General features: G+C 42.5%; 1 protein-coding gene across 16 annotated transcripts in view; it reads right to left on the bottom strand.

Annotated features, from left to right (window-relative positions):
- Positions 1-20,442, bottom strand: part of LOC122633697 (collagen alpha chain CG42342) — an 88,323-nt gene that overhangs the window by 24,914 nt on the left and 42,967 nt on the right. For 10 of the 16 annotated variants that reach the window (XM_043821926.1, XM_043821923.1, XM_043821921.1 and 7 more), the window contains exons 2-5: positions 4,719-4,798; positions 3,582-3,617; positions 2,306-2,341; positions 678-749 (exon numbers count right to left, since the gene is read on the bottom strand). In XM_043821926.1, coding sequence (XP_043677861.1) covers positions 678-749; positions 2,306-2,341; positions 3,582-3,617; positions 4,719-4,798 — 224 coding nt within the window. The remainder of the gene's footprint in view (positions 1-677; positions 750-2,305; positions 2,342-3,581; positions 3,618-4,718; positions 4,799-20,442) is intronic. The other 6 variants (XM_043821924.1, XM_043821922.1, XM_043821930.1 and 3 more) reach the window with 1 other exon arrangement.

Genomic DNA, 20,442 nt, shown 5'->3' with positions numbered 1-20,442 from the left:
TCGTTTACGCGAGACCTCTTACTCCGATAACCATAGCTATTAATTTTCTTTATCTCTTAACAAACACGGAGGTACAATTGCCGCGCATCTCGTACGATCGTTAAATAATATGACATTTGACAAGCGACAGACAGATGTACACGTCGATAATATAAGGAGCTCTATAAATGAAAATACGAAAGTAAATTAGTGCACTCGAAAATGAAAATGTTTTCTTTTTTTTTTTTCCATTGTTAGACACTGGAAAAAAATATTGATTCGACGAAAGAAAAATAAAAAATTATTAATTACGTTATTTCTGTTATAAAAGAGAAAAGTTTAACGCGAAAGAGATATCGCTTTGCTCGTTACTACTTTTCCCTGAGAACACTCTCACGGAGATTTTCGCAAGTTCACAGTGGTACATTGTACTCCCAGGCGCATAGCTTTACGCCAAGGAACGTTACGCGAATGAGAATTTAGCAGATCGGTCTCTAAAGGGCAGGAAACGAGCGACAAGAGCCGAGAAAGCGATACGTTTTCGCGTTAAAGCCCTTCTTTCGTGTGCGAAATCCTTAGGGTGTCGTCGTTGCTATATATATCCTATATACACGCACATATATATGTACATGTATATATGTAGTTACATATATATTTATGCGCATGTAGAGACACATTTACGTAACATAGGTAGGTACCTTTACTGCTGAGAAGACATCGAAGCCAGGGCTTCCAAGTTCTCCTTTTTGCCCTTTCTCGCCGGGTCGACCCTGCAAATGAACAACGTGAACGTGAAAAGAGATAATTAAAAGAAATTGCGAAACGTTACTTCTATATACACCGTGGTAGTATGGCAGGATATTGCGTTTTCGAGGGAAGGACTTTTTTCTCTTTTACTTTCTAAATTTATCCAGAAATATTAAGATGAGAAGACGTTTCCTCGCTAGAGGAAGGCTAATGAAATTTGTACGAAGGAACATATGATAAAACATTCCCTGAAACATGGTAGACATTGCATCGTCAAATTTTATGGTAATTACTTGGTCGATTCTTCTGAGGTAAGCACCTAAGTACACATCCGTAGTTTGCGTGGTCAGCCCGCGGCGTGTAGGTAGAGACAAGCAAAGAGGTACCGTCGAGCCAGTCGATCAAAGTCTTTTTTCTTTTTTCCTTTTCTCTCTCTCTCTCTCTCTCTCTCTCTCTTTTTTCCTCTTTATCCTCCTCTTCTTCTTCTTCTCCTTTGTCCGTCCAGAAGACAAATATCTAGGAATATTTGCGATGCACTCGTCTCTCCAATTTCCGTTTGTTTATACGGGCAGAACGATGCGCTATCTTCGTTGCTCAATAAGAGAGATAGATAGAACTAGCGCATAAACGATCGTTTCTCTGGCTTTTTTCTTTCTTTTTCCTTTTTTTTTCTATATCCGTGTGTACGCATACACATGCAAATTCAGGATTGGTATGACACGATTCGGAGAGAACGAAATTCGATCACACGTCGATATCACTCGCCTATGTTTCTGGGGCTAAATTCATCGAAGCATAGGTGCGAATATCTGGGTTTGATATTTAAATGGAAACACCTGAAGTTTTTTCCTTTTATTTTTTTCTTTCCTTTCCTTTCTTTTTTTTTTTTTTTCCTTTTTCCTATTTCTCTTTTCTTTTCATACAAATCGGATTGTTCATCAGGATATAAATTTGGTATCGATCGTATACTTCGAAGTACTAATTCTATCCTTTTCTTTTTTTCTTTTTAATTTTTTATTTTGTTTTCCTTTAAAAAAAGCTCATGTACCATTCTACGTTGAAAAGCAATCAAGATATTTGAGTGTTTCCATTGAAACGTTCCAATTTGTCTGCTCGAGAGAAGCAGGACATCCGGATATCAGATTTATCTGGTAAATTCGAGCGCGAAAATGGCCGACGTCGAGCGTGATCCGTCTTTCTATTGCTTTACACGTCCGATTGTCGTCAACGTCGAGCATGTCCTTTCGCGTTGTTATTCCGACGTTCTCGCCGGAGGGACAGACAGAGAGTGAGAAGAAGCGGAGTGATCGACGTTTAATGAAATTTACTCGGTCTATCGGTACCTGTTGCGTTGTTAGGAAATTTCTTGGATCAGGAAGGTGTCGAACGATCGACGAAAGGTATAAACGAATTCGATTTACTCGAACAAACGCGTGATCCAAAATTTCCTACCTAGTTTCGAACTTGGATCGAATTACCATTGTTACGAACAAAGACTTGGTTGAATCTCTTCTCGATGTGGATAAGGAGTAAATTTATTGCCGAAGCCTCGAATCTCTCTACTCGCTGAGAAACTTACCGCATCTCCTTTAGGTCCGTCCAATCCGATAGGTCCCTGAAAGAAGAGACTGATTAGCGATGTTCGTCGCTTGACGATTTTAACGACGAACGAAGGAAAGTGAAAATCGAGTGGGCTGAGGCGCAGCCTTGAAGATATCATTCCTTGGCATATATGTGTATATATATATATATATATATATATATATATATACACACATACATATATACATATATATACCTATATATGTAGATGAGCAAACGCGACAGAGATAGAGGCACCACTGAGAGTATGACGATAATAATCAAAATACGTATCCAAATACGACGGCTGTTAAATTCAATGTTCCATCGTTGATATCTCGTTTAAACGTGTCCTTTCACGTAAAATTCAAATATTGGCAGCGCAAGTCATGGCCGACTAGCTCGAATGACGATGCTGTTACGTCATCCATCGCCGTTATTATCGGCATTATTTCTCGGCTTTATGCTTCTCGCGTTTATCAATTTTCAGTTATTGATGATTCCCATCTATTTTCGGTTAAAGAGACGACCAAAAAGGAAGCGAAACGTTTTGATGAACGTTAAAGTATCCGACCGATTATCGTCATTCAAAAAAAGAATGTTAACAAATTCCAACAAAATATATGAATCAAATGAAGAGGAGAATAACACAATATCGAAATTGTTAAATATTTACAATCCGATACTATCTTTTTCAATAGTGCTTCCATTGATAATATTCGCGCAGGTTGGGTTATTGATCGACACAATAATAACAGGAGTAGTAACAGCAGCGTTGAGTATATTGCTGTTTGAAGTGATAGTAGTATGAGCAACACGGCATAGGAAGGCCTCCATGGTACCTACAACAAGATCTGTGAATTACTCTTGCGCTGCCAATTTCACAAACGAGCCAACGTATTTGGAGACGAACGACAGAATGTCGTATGTAGGCGAATCGTACAGGGCTTTGTATATGAGTGCTTTGAAAAGAATCAAAGAAAGAAAAAAAGAAAGAAAGAAAAAAATAAAAATATGAGAGTGAGAGAGAAGAGTGAAATTAAAAGAGGATGGCACGATCGATGAGGAAATAAGCTGGTTCGATGGATCGAAGCTGAAGAAAGAAGATTCGCAGCGTGATAAACGATAGAATCTGATGATTGCAATCACATAGACGATGAAAATAGAGAAAGAGAGCTAGATACAAAGAGCGACAAGACAGAGAGAGAAAGAGAGAGAGAGAGAGAGAGAGAGAGAGAGAGAGAGGAGTGGAAAGAAAATAAAAAATAATATACCGGAAAACCGTTCTTGCCCGGCGTCCCGGCCACACCCTGTAAGAAGGGGTATAACAAATTAAAAACTCGTTTACTGGGGAAAGGGATTAGGTACTCTCGCGCTCATGCAAAAGCGTTTGTTCCGTGCTCGTGAGTCGTGATCGCGATCCTATCGTGGTGTGGATCGTACGGAAAGTAGAAGAGAAAGAGAGAGAGAGAGAGAGAGAGAGAGAGAGAGAGAGAGAGAGAGAGAGAGAGAGAAAGAGAAAGAGAGAGAAAGAGAGAGAGAAAGAGAGAGAAAGTAAGAGGGAGGGAGAGAAAGAGACAAGTACACGACTGGTATCGAGTAGGTAAGTACGTACGTTCCGTTAAGGAGCAAGCCGATAATTATTCCGGCCAATTAGATATTCCCGCAGCGTGCAAACGTGCGGCCAATGCGCGACACGCGCTACCTCGACGTAGCCCTGACCACAGGATCTTGTATCGAGTGGCAAAGTATCACAAGAAGAAAAATACAGAGAGAGGGAGAGAGAGAGAGAGAGAGAGAAATTTCGTTTTGTTCTTCGAAAGGATCGCGATAGGGCTGCTCTAGCAGCTGGATCAAAAAGGATGATCGTTCGTGGACACGAATCTGCAATCTCGCCTAGCCGATCTGAAAACTACACGATACTCGATAATATACGTTCTGGAAAGAGCGATTGTATTTCTTGGAGAAAAAGGCGAGAAGAGAAAAACCCTGGATCGGAGATGATTTGTCAACGTCCATTATAAAACCAAAGATGGTTTTTTTTTCTAACGTTGAAAAGGAGGTCCCTGTTTTACCTGCTAATATAACCGGTATCTCTTGATTTATACGAAAGAGTGGAAGAAATGGTGGAGCGAATGGAGAAGAGAATGCTCGTCGTCCGGCTTTTCTTCCTTCCTTCTCCTCCTCCTCCTTCTCCTCCTCCTCCTTCTCCTCCTCGCGATCAAGAGCGGCTCGTGTATACCGTTAGCTACTGTACTATGTCATGCTCGGGCATTTGCGGTTGTCTCTCTTCTAGAGTGCGTGTGTATTGGTGCGCTACGATAGGCTGGGAAGTGGTAAGGGGGTGGAGGAGTGAAACGTGCTTTTCGAGTGGCAGGGGTAGTCGATCGCTTTGGATCGAGAGCACTCACCGGCGGCCCGGGCTCTCCGGGTTCACCCTTTTTGCCCTTCTTTCCTTTTTTCCCTGGCGGTCCTGGCTCTCCCGGTGGACCTGAAACATAGAAACCAAAGTCTCTTAATATTCCATTCTCCAAAATCGATGTCCTTTATTCCTGCAGTTCGGTGCTCGATCGTTCGGCGCTCCATCCAAAAATCCGCGCGAAGAAGTTCATCAAAGTTTTTAATCTCGAATATGACTTCTCTCTCTTTCTCTCCTTCCTCGATCGAAGAATACGCTATTGCATTCGAATGCGATTCTTCATTTCTTCCGAGAGTGGATGAGAACTTTGAGACCCGTGCAAATAGACGTTTTGTGCGGGATACCGAGATATCACGTTCGTCCATCTCCAAAATTGAAAGAATTCTGAGCGACGATGGCGATTGATACCTCTCTAGAACGTAATTCCGAGAATCTTTTCTCTTCTAAAAATCAATAATGAAATCTAGGAGAAGGGGCGTGATAAAAAGAAAGCACGTAACGAGTGATTCATAACGGTCACTTATTATCAATCGAATCACGAAAAATGGCTTCGTTCTGGCGTATCGTTCGAGTGCGAAAACGGCGATTGTTCGGAGGTCCGTCGTTCGGTTTATTTCGATTTCGCTTCGGTCCCTCTTTGGAGGATATGACGTCACCCCCTCGGAATATTGCCGCCAGCGATAAATGGAAAATAAAAGAAAGAGACGAGGCTCCCGCCCTGTCGAAATGTCCGAACGCGTTCTCATCCTCCATCTCATGACTCTGTGTTCGTCGTAGCCAAGAGTGCTTCGCGTTCTCTGCTCCTGACCAGCCCCAGAACAGGCTGGGAATAAATCTCGATTGAATTATCCCCTGAGAGAAATAGAGAGAGAGAGAGAGAGAGAGAAAGAGAGAGAGAGAGAGAGAGAGAGGGAATCCCCGACTCTAAACGAGTCGCTTGTCCCGGGCCGGAAATCAGAATAACGCACGTGACGGTAGGGAACGCGGTACCTTCCTTTTCGTTTCCCTTTGTGCGAGAGATATTCAACGGGAATATTTTTCTTCACCTTTTCCGTCGAAAGAGGTTATCCCATAATTAACTTGCCTTTCGTCGTTTTTCGTCCATGAAGAATATATTCACAGTGATCCCGAGAGAATTAGAAAATTAATTGAAATTGCGAGAGATAGAGAGGAGAGTCGTAATGCAACTGATCCAGAGTTGATTTTAATCAACTTGGGGAAGGAAACCTCTTGAAGAAAATTACGTTTGACCTTAGCATGTGTTGGCGATCTAGAACGGTTGGTACATTCGCGTGTTGAAATAACGCGTACGTGCCGATCCTTTCGCCGTAGCGCACTTGTCAGCGACAGCTGCCGTGTACTTAACGTATACCGACGTGAGTGCCACTAGGGCACGGTCACTCGACGACGTCCGAAAGAGGAGAAGCGAAGCGTAGATACGAGCAAGAAGAGAAGGAGGAAGAGGAAGAGCAAGAGGAGGACGAGGAGGAAGAGGACGAGGAAGGGAGTGAGAAGAGAGACACACAAATGGTGTATTCATGTGCGAGGCATTTGTCCCTTCCTGGATTATCGTAGGTGATCGAGAGGGAAGGCATCTGGCTGAACGATCGTCGAGTCTCCAAGAATAAAAACGGAACCGTTCGTCGTATCTCCTGTCATAACGATTATCCCCTACGAGAGGACCAGGATGAACAGATCTGTTTCGAAATTACAGCGTTAAGTCGTGCACGTTCTTGTCTAACTCGCGCACGACGATCCGATCAAAAATTTTTCTTTCGCTCGTCCATCGGACATTCAAAACCAACAAAATCGATTTTATAAGACTTTGATCGAGACGTCTTTTAGAAGCGAAACATTGCTCGAAATTTGTTAGAGTTTCGATAGATTGTACTTTGTATCGGGAGATAGAGCAAAGCTCTCGGAGCGTTTACTTTTGTTCAAAAAGCCTCGTGCCTGGGATATAGTCGGCTTCTAAACGCTCAGCAGCACTCGACGAGTGTACCACGCTCTCTCAGCTCAAGCGTACTCGTCGAGAAATACTGGGAATAACGAGGAAAGTTGCGTGAAACAAGCGAATGATTTCGATCGTCCTTTTCATTTACTGTTCAGAGCTTGAACGTACTCGTACTGAAATTCTCTACTTCAGAGTCTACCGTTAACAAAGTGATCTCGCTTATTGTTAGTGGATAAAAATCAGAGTTGAGAGAGAGAGAGAGAGAGAGAGAGAGAGAGAGAGAGAGAGAGAAAGAGGAATGAGGAACGAAGAAAATCTCTTGTCGCCTCGTTTGCCGTCTCAGCAGCAAATTCTAGCTCGACAGAGAGAGAGAGAGAGAGAGAGAGAGAGAGAGAGAGAGAGAGAGAGAGAGAAAAGAAAGATGGAAGAGGATAAAGTTTAAGTGGTGGTAGAAGCGAAGAAGGGCGAGGAGTCTAGACAAGACCAAAATACACGTTTGGTGCGATACAATAAAACTCGAGTTTCTCGGCTCTACGTATCTATCTCCTTCTGTCTTAAAGATACTTATGAGAAAGAGAAAGAGAGACAGAGGCTCGGTCAAACCTCATGGATATCTCATGCACGGATAGGAACGAGATCAACGCGACGTTTTGGCAGAGTTCCGAGACCGGCCGACTCCAGGGCACTTTCGCCTGCTCGGCCACGTCGAGAGAACCTTTTTGTTTACAAAATAGACTTTGCCGAATAGAAAGCACGCGAACGACTGGCGTTACTTCCATGTGATTAAGCCTCTTGCTCCGCTTTTGCCATCGAGCGTGTTCGATCTTCCATAGATGGCTGACTCGTGCGATCACGGAGCTCGGACGTGCTCGTTTTTAAACTCGATCTCGTTGAAACGATTTGAGTGGTACGAGAGAGGGAGGGAGAGAGAGAGAGAGAGAGAGAGAGAGAGAGAGAGAGAGAGATAAGAGTACTTTGATGTCGTCTTCGTCGTCGATTTAGTCGACCGACACATCTTTTTCTTTCTTTCTGTCATTTTATAAGGCAATTAACTATAAGCCAAGTCCTCCGACGAGCTAATTCTTAGGCATTTCTAGTTGATATGTAAATTTTCCTTCTCCTTCTTCCAAGTTTTTTGCAAAGCTAATCGCAAGGATTTTTTTCCCAACACCAGCGTAAGTTCTAATTAACGCTTGACTCGAGATATCCACGCATGGAAAGTACACTCCGGTGTAAAAGCTCGTTATTTCCGAGCGGTATCGCGTTAAAACTTCGTCCTTAATGCAATTTATATAAAACGCCAAAAGGAAAAAACAACGTCATGTAATATAAAAGCATCGAGCACGTCCGTTATCTTTTATTGCATAATTACCTCATCGCGTGAATACGTTCTCTTCAATATCATCGATGAGAAACCATTTACACTTTCGATTCGCTCCATTTCCTCGTCGGTTTCCTCTTCGATTCTATAACTACTTTGGCGTTGGTTCGTCGATCATTTATCTCTTCGACCAACGTAAGATCAAACTCGCATCGTTTCCCTTTAAAAGTTAATTCGAGCGCATACATATTACATGTTCTGTGCGGGCTCGGCGACAGCGGGAACAGTTGGCCGTCATTAATCACACGTTGAACAAAGTCTCGGAGCTTTTTTATCGTCGTCGAATGCAAGCTTTTTATAGCTCGAAAGGGACAAAGACAGACAGAGAGACAGAGAGAGAGAGAGAGAGAGAGAGAGAGAGAGAGAGACAGAGAGAGAGAGAGAGAGAGAAAGAATGAAAGAGAGGGTTGAAAATTCGATGCCTATGAAGTATGTAACTTAGACGATAATTGACGTTACTGGTGAACACACGAATGAGAGACACTGTTTATCGTCGAAGAGTTGGGCGGTAAAAGGAGTAGAAGAACGGGTAGACAGGTCGGTGGGGACCTCACATGTCGCGGCCGCGGGCCAGAACGTGCAGCCTCTCCGATTCCCGCCCCGGTAGTTTGCCATGATTGAGATACATAATCGGTACTCCCATGACGATGCATCCTACCTATAGGACACTCATCTCCGCATGACTCGCGTGCGCTCACTTCCTCTTGTCCCTTTCCTTGAAAACGATCGAAGAAAGACCAGATTCCAATGACATCAATTACTATGATTGTTCGACATGGAGCCATCGACGATTTCACGGACAGAAGTGGCTTGTCCACTCTCTCAAAGACCAACCACGATGTTCTCGGAGAAGTCGAGCGTGCTCGGCAACTTGTTCGTTTTGTTAATGTAATCTCAAGTATTTTATTGGACTATAACGCGTGTGTCACTCGAATCTTTTATATCTCGTCGTATATACGCGCGTATGCGTGTATATACACATATATCGTGGCAGCCAGTTTTTCCTAAGGATGTCAAGCGAATAAAGAGATCAATATTTAATATAATCGCGTTCTCTCTTTTCTCTTTCACGCAACGTTAGTCAATAATTTGGTAACGTTGTTCGAGTTTGCGGATCGTCGCGTAGCATCTAAGAGAATTTCGTCCAAGATTGATTTTCCTTTTTCCTCCCATCCCAGATCGTCCCTCTCGATCTACTTCTACCTCGCTCAGCGGTAGTCTCCCGTAGATCTTCCCCTTTAAATCATACTTGTCGTCCGCAGGATGAATACCAGTGTGGACGAACGAGACCGCCGGGTATGCGAGAAGGAAGGGCGTAGTCGATTTCTACAGCTACTATACCGTGATCGTGTTGCTGATCTTGCTGCTACCGTTCTGACGTATGTACGTGAGACAAAGACAAAGAGGAAGAGGGATTCGCGTTCGGCGCGAATGAAGGGTGCACAGGATGATACTACGATTTACATCGAGTAGTAGTTAACGTACACACGACCATTAGCAGCTTTATCGGACGCGATACGACGAGTCGGTGGCTTGGCATAACCGATGCGGCTGCTGCGGATTTCACTTCTGGAATTTGTGTCGCGGGAGCTTTAATGCGTTCACCGGATGCGTGTGGTCCCAGCTATTCGATTTCCACGCAGTCACGAGCAAGAGAGGGCTGCTTCGTATCGGTGATATCTACTTCTCATTCTCCTTTTCTACCAATGGCGTAGGCATCGCTTATTCGATCGGTTTCTGCCACTTTTCTCTCTCTCTCTCTCTCTCTCTCTCTCTCTCTCTCTCTTTTTATCTTTCAACTATAAAATTCCGATCGGTTTTTCAAATTAGAACACGGTTCAGGGACGCGCGCCGAATGGAAAAAGCGTTACGTGACGGTGATGAAATCTAACGAGATTTTACGAATCACCATGTCGAGTTCGGGCTTATCCGATGGATCGAAAGCTCTTCAAACGTTCTGTCCCCCTTTTTTTTCCTTTTTTTTTTGTTCCTTCTATTTTGTAAAAGTACGCTTCTTTCATACGTTCGCTGGCGTATGAAAATATAAAGCGATACGATGTACCGTTTTCCAAATACGCCGATATAAATTTGAGATTTTACAGGAAACTTAGAACCGATAAGATCCGATTTTACCTAAGTCGACTTGATCGGATTAGATTGGAAAAAATATTCGATAATCGTATTGCCTTTTTTACGGCAAAGATATTCTATGTAATCTTAAGAAGATGTTAGGGAAAGGGAGATAGAAAATTGGTTCGTAAACGAGAAAAGGATAGGTATATGCAATAACCGAGTAATAATCATATAATTACAAATGGTTGAATCGAGATAATCTAGTAAAGAAGAGACGAAGAGGAGATGAAAGGATCGGGACCACCCTCGAGATAGGAGTCCGGTGCCAGTACCGTGTCGGCCACTTTTGAGTCTGCTCGCAACAAACTTTATAAGGTATAACTTATAATCCGAGAAACGAATTCCAGGCCTTCTGGTTTGATTCTAAGCCGTAGCTGCAGCCCCAACCTGCCCAGCAGGAGGTTCGCAAGAATACGAGGACCGCACGCCGTGAGGCACAATGAGAAGACGTTGTAGCTTCGTCTTCCTCCCCTTCTCTATTATCTGCTCCCTCCTTTTCAATTGTTTCGCTCTGCTTTGCTTTCCTAGACGCCATTCGTCTGAAACCCGAGACGACCCGTTCTCTGCCTCTGTCCTATTCTTTCCTCTCTTAGTCCTTTTTCTCGTTTACTTGAAATATTCATGATTTTCTCAGTCTCTCCTTACCAAAGAAAGTTGATAATGGCAAGATTTCGATGCTGGTCTTCTTCCATTTCTCCGAGAGGAAGAGAGAAGGAGAGAAAGAGGGAAAGAAAGAGAGAAACTAGCTGTACTCTTTCATTATTTACCGTAATGAGTTCGTTAACGCGTTTGCAGTTTCGAAAAAGAGAAAAAGTATTTTTACTGAGAGAGTTCGCCAGGTTGGATTATGGAAAGTTAACTAGTTAACAATGAGAACGATAAATCCACTTAAAAATAACCAGTAAGAACGTTTAAGGATAGTTAGCGAAGATGGGGTAAAAGAAAAAAAAAAAAGGAAAATTACGAATAAACAGATGGGGAAATAAATTTTACGAGGAAATAAATTCGATTGTCTCCTAGCAGGTACCGACAAATAAAGGAGGAGCAAGGTGAAGGGGAAAGGTCGTAATGTCGGCACAATGGCCCGTAATAGTCCGGCAGAAGACATAAGTGGTCGAGTTATCATATTGGTCGGGTAATTTTCAGGTATACGAAGAACTTGGACTCGTGCCCGACAACGACGTCGACAACCCTTGGACTCGTAGTCGTTCAACGCGTTCACCATGCTCGACGCTTACCGATCCAGTCCCTTCCTTCCTCTTTCCTCAAAGGCCGAACCCTAACGGAATACCGGAATGGGGCGCCCACGTTCGTCCTCCTCGCCCACGTGTGTACTGGGAAACTTCTCTCTTTCTTCTTCCTTCTTATAAAAGATGTCGGGCAATCTGGCGTTTTCTTCAAAGATTTACGTACTCGACGACAATGAACTCGTTATCCCACGCCCCGAGAATTTTCGATTACACGCGAATTTACGCGTTTGATTCTGAGAGAATTAGAGTATTTTATATATATATATACACACATATATTTTCTTTTTTCTCGTATATAAATCGAATCGACTTTTAACAATCTCAGATTAGCGAGCGAATCCAAAACTATGAGGTAGTAACGACATACGCGGAAACGTTGTCCCGCTTATTAGCCTTGTTAGTCGTTGAGAATTTAGTACAGGCTATAGACTAATTAGAAGCTCTTATCTTCTTGCCGATATTACATGCCGAGAGGTATTACGTGAATATTCTACGTACGTGCATACCTACGTTCCTACCATTTCTACTACGCATTCCATCAAATCTATGCGCCTCGAATAACTCATAATCGAGGGGAAAATAAATGTGAAACGGCAGGAGACCTTTTTTATCCGTTCCTCTTTTTTCTCCTTTTTCCCCTTTTACATCGGACTAAGGATTTTCTTTCCTGTAATACTTACGTTAAAATTTCAACCAAACGAAATGCCATGGGACGTTACATACAACCTGCAAATTCATAAACTTCTAATCTCGGTAAAAGCTTTTCAGCATTTGCCGTTTTCCCTGAAGGTAAAGAGGCGACGGTTTCTTTTTATACAGACGAGGCGTTTTCTTTAAGGAAGATGTAGCTTCGCGATACCTGCATCGCCTTTACCAGCTCTCACATTTTTCCTTATTTCTCGAATACAATGCTACTAGCTAAGAAAATGTTGTGCATTCGTCGTGCTTATGCTCGTAGGAGCGTATCTTTTCTCTTTTCAGGAGTATGATACAGAAAGGAAAGCAAACCGCGTTGTCACGTTCGATTCGACCTGTTTGCTCGCTTCGACCCAATGATTCCGAAAGCTTCGCGTGAAACGACCATAACGGATCGCATTATCGTTTCGTTCGGCGCAATAACGATGTATTTCGCTGGCACAACGGATTTTAGCATCTCTCTTTCTTTCTCTACTTGTTGCTATACTCTCTTTCTCTATGAAAGAAAAGTTTTGTTGATTTCTTTCGTTCCACTCTTTTTGGGCCCCTCCGGTTCTCACTCGAGACGTAAACTCTTTGAACATTTGCCGTCCCTCTTAATGGTACACGGCCCAATTAGACGCGTCCCACTTGGAAACAGATCGTTTCTGTTGGTCGTTAAAGTCGAGACGATAGTAGAAAAAGAGGTGGGACGACGACTCGAAATCGACGGAGATGGTAATCATTATGTAGAGAGACAGAGAGAGAGAGAGAGAGAGAGAGAGAGAGAGACAGAATGGAAGATGGAAGAGTGCGAGATTATGGTGAGTGGAACGAGCAGAGTGGGAGGTATGAATGATACGAGGTGTGAAGTTACATGTCGAGAAGAGGAATTCACGAATGGGCGCGACGCAAGAGAGACAGAGAGACAGAGAGACAGATAGAGAGAGAGAGAGAGAGAGAGAGAGAGAGAGAGAGAGAGAGAGAGAGAGAGAGAGAGAGGGAAGGTGAAAGGACCAAGAGAAGAGACAATATTTATGCGTCTGACCAGAGTTTCGTCTCGGTTTCTCGAGTTTTAGAGAGGAACGGACGAATGCATGGGTGGATGCGTTTATTACGAAGAGTGAAAGAGAAAAGGTGGGAGAGAGAGAGAGAGAAAGAGAGAGAGAGAGAGAGAGAAAGTGGGAGGAGAAGGAGACGAGGGTAGAGAGGATGCATGCGGTAAGGCGACCACGAGCAAGTCGATGGAATATCCACACGTAGACCGCCTGCCTGTGGTTTGGCATTGTGTGCGAGCGAAGAGGTATAGCTAAGCTTGAGTTCCCCTATCTGCGTCTCTCTCTCTCTCTCTCTCTCTCTCTCTCTCTTGCGGTTTGCAGCGGCCAACGGAAGGCAAGTTAACGTGGGACCGGTTAATGGGCAGGTATTTTAACACCATCTCCGTAGAACTTCTCCGACTGGACAGAAAGACGCTTCTACGAAATTAACGGGTGGCCTTTGAGACTCCTCGAGTCCTTGTGTGAATCCGAAATGAAATACGCGAATCGACCGGCTTTATTTCGATTACAAAAAAGGTTCGTCCGATTTTCCTTTCGATCTTTTTCATCGACCTCGATTAATCGTTTTCCCTTTTCGCAACCACATCAGCTTCCCCTTTTTATGGATTTGTTACTTTTATCACAATTAATGTCGAGCGTATTATAACACCAGACAAGCTTCTGAACTTCCGGGCCAAACCGCCGACAGATTCAAGCCATTAATAACTCAATAAGACGTCGCGAAGTTTCTCCCGGAGCATGACAAGTTCAAGAAGATGAGTTAGCGTGTAGCCGGTTAATGAGAGAAGCCACGGTAACGGTAACCTTTAAGCAATTTAGAAGGTGCCTGTCGTGAAATAATGAGAAAGTTATTGCAGCGGACAGTCCCTCCCGCACTTCTGGTCCGCGCCAGTTTGAACCTACTTTGCTGAATAACCAGAATAAACTTTTCATTTTCGCGATAACAACTTGCTATCCTAGTTCCCATAATTGAAACGAATTTTCAGACAACTTCCGAATTTGCAAACAAACGATATAGAGTGTAAGAGAGAAAGAGAAATGCAGATAACGAGCTGTTCTAATAGTTCTCAAGTACAATGCGGATCTTTATTGTAGCACGCTTTGTACGCTTATCTACGCTCCAACTAACTCTGATATTCCAAGAGAAAATAGAAGGATAAGGGCGAATTTTGGATCGCAAGATTTTTCCGTTCTCTTCCAAAGGAATTTACAAGTCGGTTTGACGAGCCGGATAAATTGAAATTTTATCCTGATGTCGAAGATGCCTACATAGCAATTGTAACTTTGTTCGATCGCAAACATTAAACGATGCGCAAGCGTTTAAGTTAACGACGAGCAACTTTCGAAATTCAAGCAACTACAGTTTCCAGTCTTCTATCCTTACCGGGTAGGAACTTGCAGGAAATCCGATTGATCGTATCAAGTGGAAACAACAAACGAGAAATATCGAACTTGTTCGGTTTCTCGGGTTTACCAAAAGGGCCAAGGGATATAAATTTGACGCGGTCTTTTTGTTCGGACATTTTCGTTCTGGCTAGAGAAATCGCAGGAAAAAATTCAGCTATCTGTTGGGAGGATGTAGAACCTTTCTAGACTAGTTCCAAAACTGGAAGCAACTTTTTTATTGCTCGCCTGGGAAAGAAAAAGGGGAAAGAGAGAGAGAGAGAGAGAGAGAGAGAGAGAGAGAGAGTCCTGCCTGTTTTTTGCCAGGCGTGAAAACTGTCACGCGTTTTATATAACACCGTGAGAAGGGTTGTTCTCCAGAAAACAAGTTGATGATTAATGTCCCGTCCACGGGAAACAAGAGAGAAGTTTTTAATTAATTTCTCAGCATTGTTTGTTTTATCGCGTCTCTGCTATCGTCGACGATAAGAACACGTGATTCTATTGTTTTAATTCAAGTTATCGGTATGCCTCCGCATATTTTGCGAGGACGTTAAAAATATCTAAAGATCAATAGAGATATTCTTCAAGTATATGAAAGATAAGGCGTCGACCAACGGATGTCAATGTCGAGGCTGAAAGGCGAACGAAACTTCGATCTTCCTTCGTTTTGCGCGGTAAACCTGTCAGCTCGGTGCGTTTCGTTGCGGCCAGTCTCTCGGACCAAAGAAGAGGAGAGGCGTGGAAGTGAGGCACTTTAAAAATATGTCCGCCACGTTAGGAGTACTCATCAGGCATTTCTGGCTGGGCGCCACTGCGACGTTCCACGACGGATACGTATTCCATTGGATATAAAGGGTGCTCTGAAGCGAATATTTTGATTTGTTCTTTTTCCTCTTTTTCTTTTTCTTTCTTTTTCTTTCTTTTTCAACGATTCATCAACATAGGATGTTGTACGATGATTAGCAATGAATGAATTAGCAATTATACGAAAGATTTTTTTATCGAATCGACGCGCGTGTTCAGCGTGTTCGTTGTAGATTATCATGGACGGAGAAAGATTCGATTAAAGCGGAATACAAACGTGTCGTTGAGGATAGAGTCAATTTTGGAACACCCCTTACATAAACGGTGCTCGAACGAGAAGCCAGCTCGAGATGTCGACGACTAACCTTCTAATGACTCGTGACACGTCGCGAAATAGCCTTCGCGTGCCAGCCTGCGACGCATGAAAAAGAACGAAAACGAAGAGAGGGAGAGGGAGAGGTAGAAAGAGAGGAGAAAGCACGAAACGGAGTTAAAGGGTGGGAGGGGGGAAGCGAACAGTCCTTTGGAGGAGCTTTTATTATGTACGTGTTATTTCGACGGTAGTAAACAGTGACCTTGCTCCTCGTCTCGTGATTTTCTCGGCTACGTCTCAGCGACGTCGAGATAAATTTAGTGAAAAAAAAAAAAAAAAAGAAAGAAAAAAGGAAAACAAAACAAAAAATATCACAAGGAAGCCAAAAGAAAGAAAGAAAGAAAGAAAAACATAGTCGAACGTGATGCCCAGCGATAGGCGACGCTACAATCTTAAAAATGCAAGATTAGACAGTATTTACAGAGTCGAATGTGATAAATGAGATAATGCGTAAACGTTTCCGTAGACGATTGAAGCCGCACGAACTCATAAATTATCTCAATCGGGCCACTTTCCAGAACGGACGAGGGCTCGAGTCACGTAGTTCGCGCGACTATCATACGTGTTTCTCTAATTGTAAGTGGCACGCGACGAGCTGGCCGGCAATGCTCTGCTCTGTTCGCTATTATGCGCGATTAGGCACTTAGGAAATCGGTGCTGGCTGTCGTCGCTTCCGTGGCTTATTCCATACCACCAGTAGGCCGATTCAGCTACGTGCATGGAGAGAACGTAATCTCACGATGATGTCGTGCACGGAATTCAACGTTGCTCTACTCTGTTGCTGTTTCTGCTGACCATGGCAAACGACCAACGTACACAATCTATTGTGTCGAGAAGAAGAGAGAGAGAGAGAGAGAGAGAGAGAGAGAGAGAGAGAGAGAGGAGCGCGAATAGAACATCGCGATACAATGCGTACAATGAATCTCATTGTACGAACGACCAAGTAAATTCCCAGAATGTTAGGGAAGTACCGCTTTCGTTTCGAGGACGCTTCACAACGAAATTCGTACTGCGTTTTTGTGTCGTCCGAGAGCCTACGGGAGACTGTATTCAATTTTCTCCGGAATGAAAGTAAAAAGGGAGGACAGGAGAGTCTCCAGAGGAATCTAAAGAGTCATCTTCCTCTCTTTTCTTTCTCTGTATCAAGCAAGTCTGACAAATTGGTTAACTTCTTTTCAAAACGATTCGACCGTCTATTTTATGTGAAACTCTAACGATTAGAATTCGTATCTCGTATATAAATCCTTTTAGTTACAAGGTCTCGACGAGAATGATCTCGATCGAATACGTACATACGTTTGTAGTTCGTTGCTTTACTCGATCTTCTCGAAGTTTGGAAGTTTAATATGTCTCGACATCGGCATGATTCGGTCTTAAGATTCAATGATCCGGAAATAGATTAAAGTTGATGGAATAAGTAGGACGTAGGTAAGTAGAAAAGAAATACGTTTCGTAAATTAAAAAGTTCTTCGACAATTTCGCTAAATCATTTCTACCTTTGAAATCTTTTTATAGAACGAGTCGAGGGATACGAGGATTCTCGAGGAAAACGCTTTGATGAAACGTAATGACGAAGGTACGTTCGTAGAACCTGAATTGATTTCTATCATTGATACGCGAACGAGTGGACGTGTATTGAAGCGAAGATCGCGAGGGTACTTGAAATTTCGATGAAACAGGAAGGAGATTCGAACGATGCAATTCTTTTAATTCTTCAACCATGAAAATGAACTTGGATATAAAAAAGAAAAAAAAAAGCAATGAATTTAAGTAGGAAATTCTCTCTTTCTCTCTCTCTCTCTCTCTCTTTTTATTTTTCAAGCGTGGTATACATCGTAGTTAGGAACATAGTGATTTGAATTTAAACTTAGTTCGATCTCGACCATACGAACGGTGAAATGCGCTTAAGTCGAAATCCGTGCTTTTTACAGGGTATCTAGAACTATCGATCCTTTCGTCTACTTCTCTGCGCGTCTCTGTAAACAGTTCAATCGACAAAGAGTCACAAAGCTTAATCGGCTTTTCGTTCAGTCTCTGTCTCTCTCTCTCCCTCTCCCCCTTTCCCTCTCCTCTCTAGTTCTTGACTAATTCGTCGAGTGAATTCACACGTTACGTGGCTGAAATAATTCGTTTGTTTCGAACGCGTTTTATTCCTTTTTTTCTCTCTTCTTTTTTTTTTTTATATAATACCTAATAACAGAGAACGTCGATCGAGGTGCGTTTAGAAATTGGAATGAAATTTACGGGAATTGGTTGGCCGTCGTTCGCGATTGACGTATTTCTAGTATTCTCGCAAATTATCATGATTTTCGGTATACATCGATTATTTAAAACAAACTTATGCGCGTGGTCCTAGCCATGACGTAAAGTGAAACAGACGTATCTAATATCGACATGACGTATGAATGCAGGCCAACGAAATAGGAGCATTTAGTTGATCTAACAGCATTTCCAACGCTGCCTCATCAAATGTATCCGCGAGCGTTATTAAACCAAGCGAGCCGTTAATGTTATCAATCCAATTGGATTAAAATTAGGAAATGTTATCAACGAGATATTCGAGATTCTCTGGTATCAAGCGCGAAGAGAGGAAACAACATTTAAAAATTAATTCTCTTAATCCTTACATTTCCATCGAATCGAATATTCTATATTCGTTACTTTCTAATGAACTTTTTGAAAACGATCGAGAACAGATTTTTGTCGCGTATTCCGATCCAGTTTTATCGCAGCAATCACGACAGTCCAATATTTCCAAGCTATTGCCTTCATCCATCGAGTTGCCGCGATAAATACTGCTGTACGAGAATCCGCAATGTTCAACGATAATCGTTCCTGCTCATTGGACAGCCGTTTGGTGCATTCGATGTCCGTACTTGAAACCCTGCCGTCTAATCAAGTACGATAAATCCATCGAGGTTGGCACTTCAATCGTCTTGGCCAAATAGAGGGGAGGGAAGAGAGGAAGGGAAAAAAAAGCAATTAAATGGAATTCTACGCTTCGGCAGGATCACTCGAACAAAATTCAGGTTGGTAAAAAGTGTGATCGATGCATCGATCTTGTCTCGATCGTTCGGCAAAACGTATTTATTCGCTTTTCCTTTTTTTATCCTTTTTTTTTTGTTTGTATTTTTTTTCTTTCTTTCTGTTTTTTTTTTTTTTTTTTTTTTTAACACTCAAACTCTTAATCGTTTCCACTCGTTATACACGTACGGTAATTTAAATCGTACGGCCAGGAAATGTTCGAGGAGATTCGAAAATAGTGAGAAAATAAATCACGTCATTTACGGATGCGATAAGTATAAATCTAGAGAAAATACCGGTACGATCGAGAGTCTCGATAAAAGAAAAAAAGAAAAAAGTGCATAGAGAGAACATCGAACCGTCCCGATTATGCACGTTTCACCGAGTGGTACTTCCACGTCGTTTCACTTGGTTTTTTCGCTCGTCCGCCGTCCGAGCGAGCATATTTTTGAAATTTACACAAAAACACGCATACACGTACAGATCAGGAAGCACGAATTCGCGTGCTCGAGAAGGGCAATAGAAGGGAAAAATCGTCGACGATCCCACTCGTTCGCATTCGTGTTTTTTCGCCGGACGAGCTGAAAACGAGATACCGAAAGAGATCTAAAAAGAGAGAAAGAGAGAAAGAGAGAGAGAGAGAGAGAGATGTGGCAAACACCATTGCACGACATCCTGCGTCGGCGAAGTGTTTGGTTGTTTAGGCCATTGAAAAAGGCCATCGAAAAAAGGCGGCTGTTGACGTAGCACGGGACCGAAGTACCTCGAGGACAATCGAGCAACGCCGATACGTATGTCCCGTGTATTTCCATTTTCTCTTTTACCTTCCCTTTTCACGTGGGACGTAACAATGGTATTGCATTCGGGTACGACCTCTTCTTTGCGGGAAATTCAATTCGAAAATATATTATTATAAGAATTCTAATATTAAGAATTTTAATACCAATGATTAACTCTAATCTTTTGAAATCGTTATTATTTCAAGATAAAAATGGAAACTCTTTTTTCACTGCCGGGATAGGGAACATTAATTTTCCTTTTTACTCGATGGATTCTCCTTAACGAGAATACTTTCTCCGAACGCGATTTTCTTTTTCAATACTATCTTGGCTAGCGTTGCCTGCGATTGCCGGAATTATAATCAGCATTTTTACTGGCGCCTCTCGCAATATCACCGGTCGCATCGTCAGTCCTGTAAAATAAAGATGCTCCGAGACATTTGCATGATTTTCTCGGGATTCTGAGAGCACCAGCTGCAGATGTTCCCATTTTCCATGCAATTTTGGTATTTAAATTTTCTCGCGTATCGTAAAATACGTCGACCCGATTAGAAAAAAACTTTCCAACGTTTCCACCTTTGAAGCATTGTTAAATGAGAAAAAAGATGGGCAACTTGCTGGTTATTACAAAAAGCATCAATCTCCAAGGATTATTTTTTGAGGGAATTATCAACGAACGCTTTTACGACGCGCGATCAAAAGCTCATTAACGCGTGGTATTATGAAAATTTCAAGCTCTCTTTTGACGATTAATGTAGATCGAGAAATCGTTTTCGATGAAATTGCTTCGGATTCTGTGCGTATTTAACGAGATCGACGATATATATATATATATATATATATATATATATATATATATATCGATTTCAGACTTTTATCAAACGTTTCTTTCAACGATT

The sequence above is a fragment of the Vespula pensylvanica genome, chromosome 13 (genome assembly GCF_014466175.1).
Source record: "Vespula pensylvanica isolate Volc-1 chromosome 13, ASM1446617v1, whole genome shotgun sequence".
NCBI lineage: Eukaryota > Metazoa > Arthropoda > Insecta > Hymenoptera > Vespidae > Vespula > Vespula pensylvanica.
Note: the sequence above shows the minus strand (reverse complement) of the source record. Positions and strands in the feature narration are given on the sequence as shown.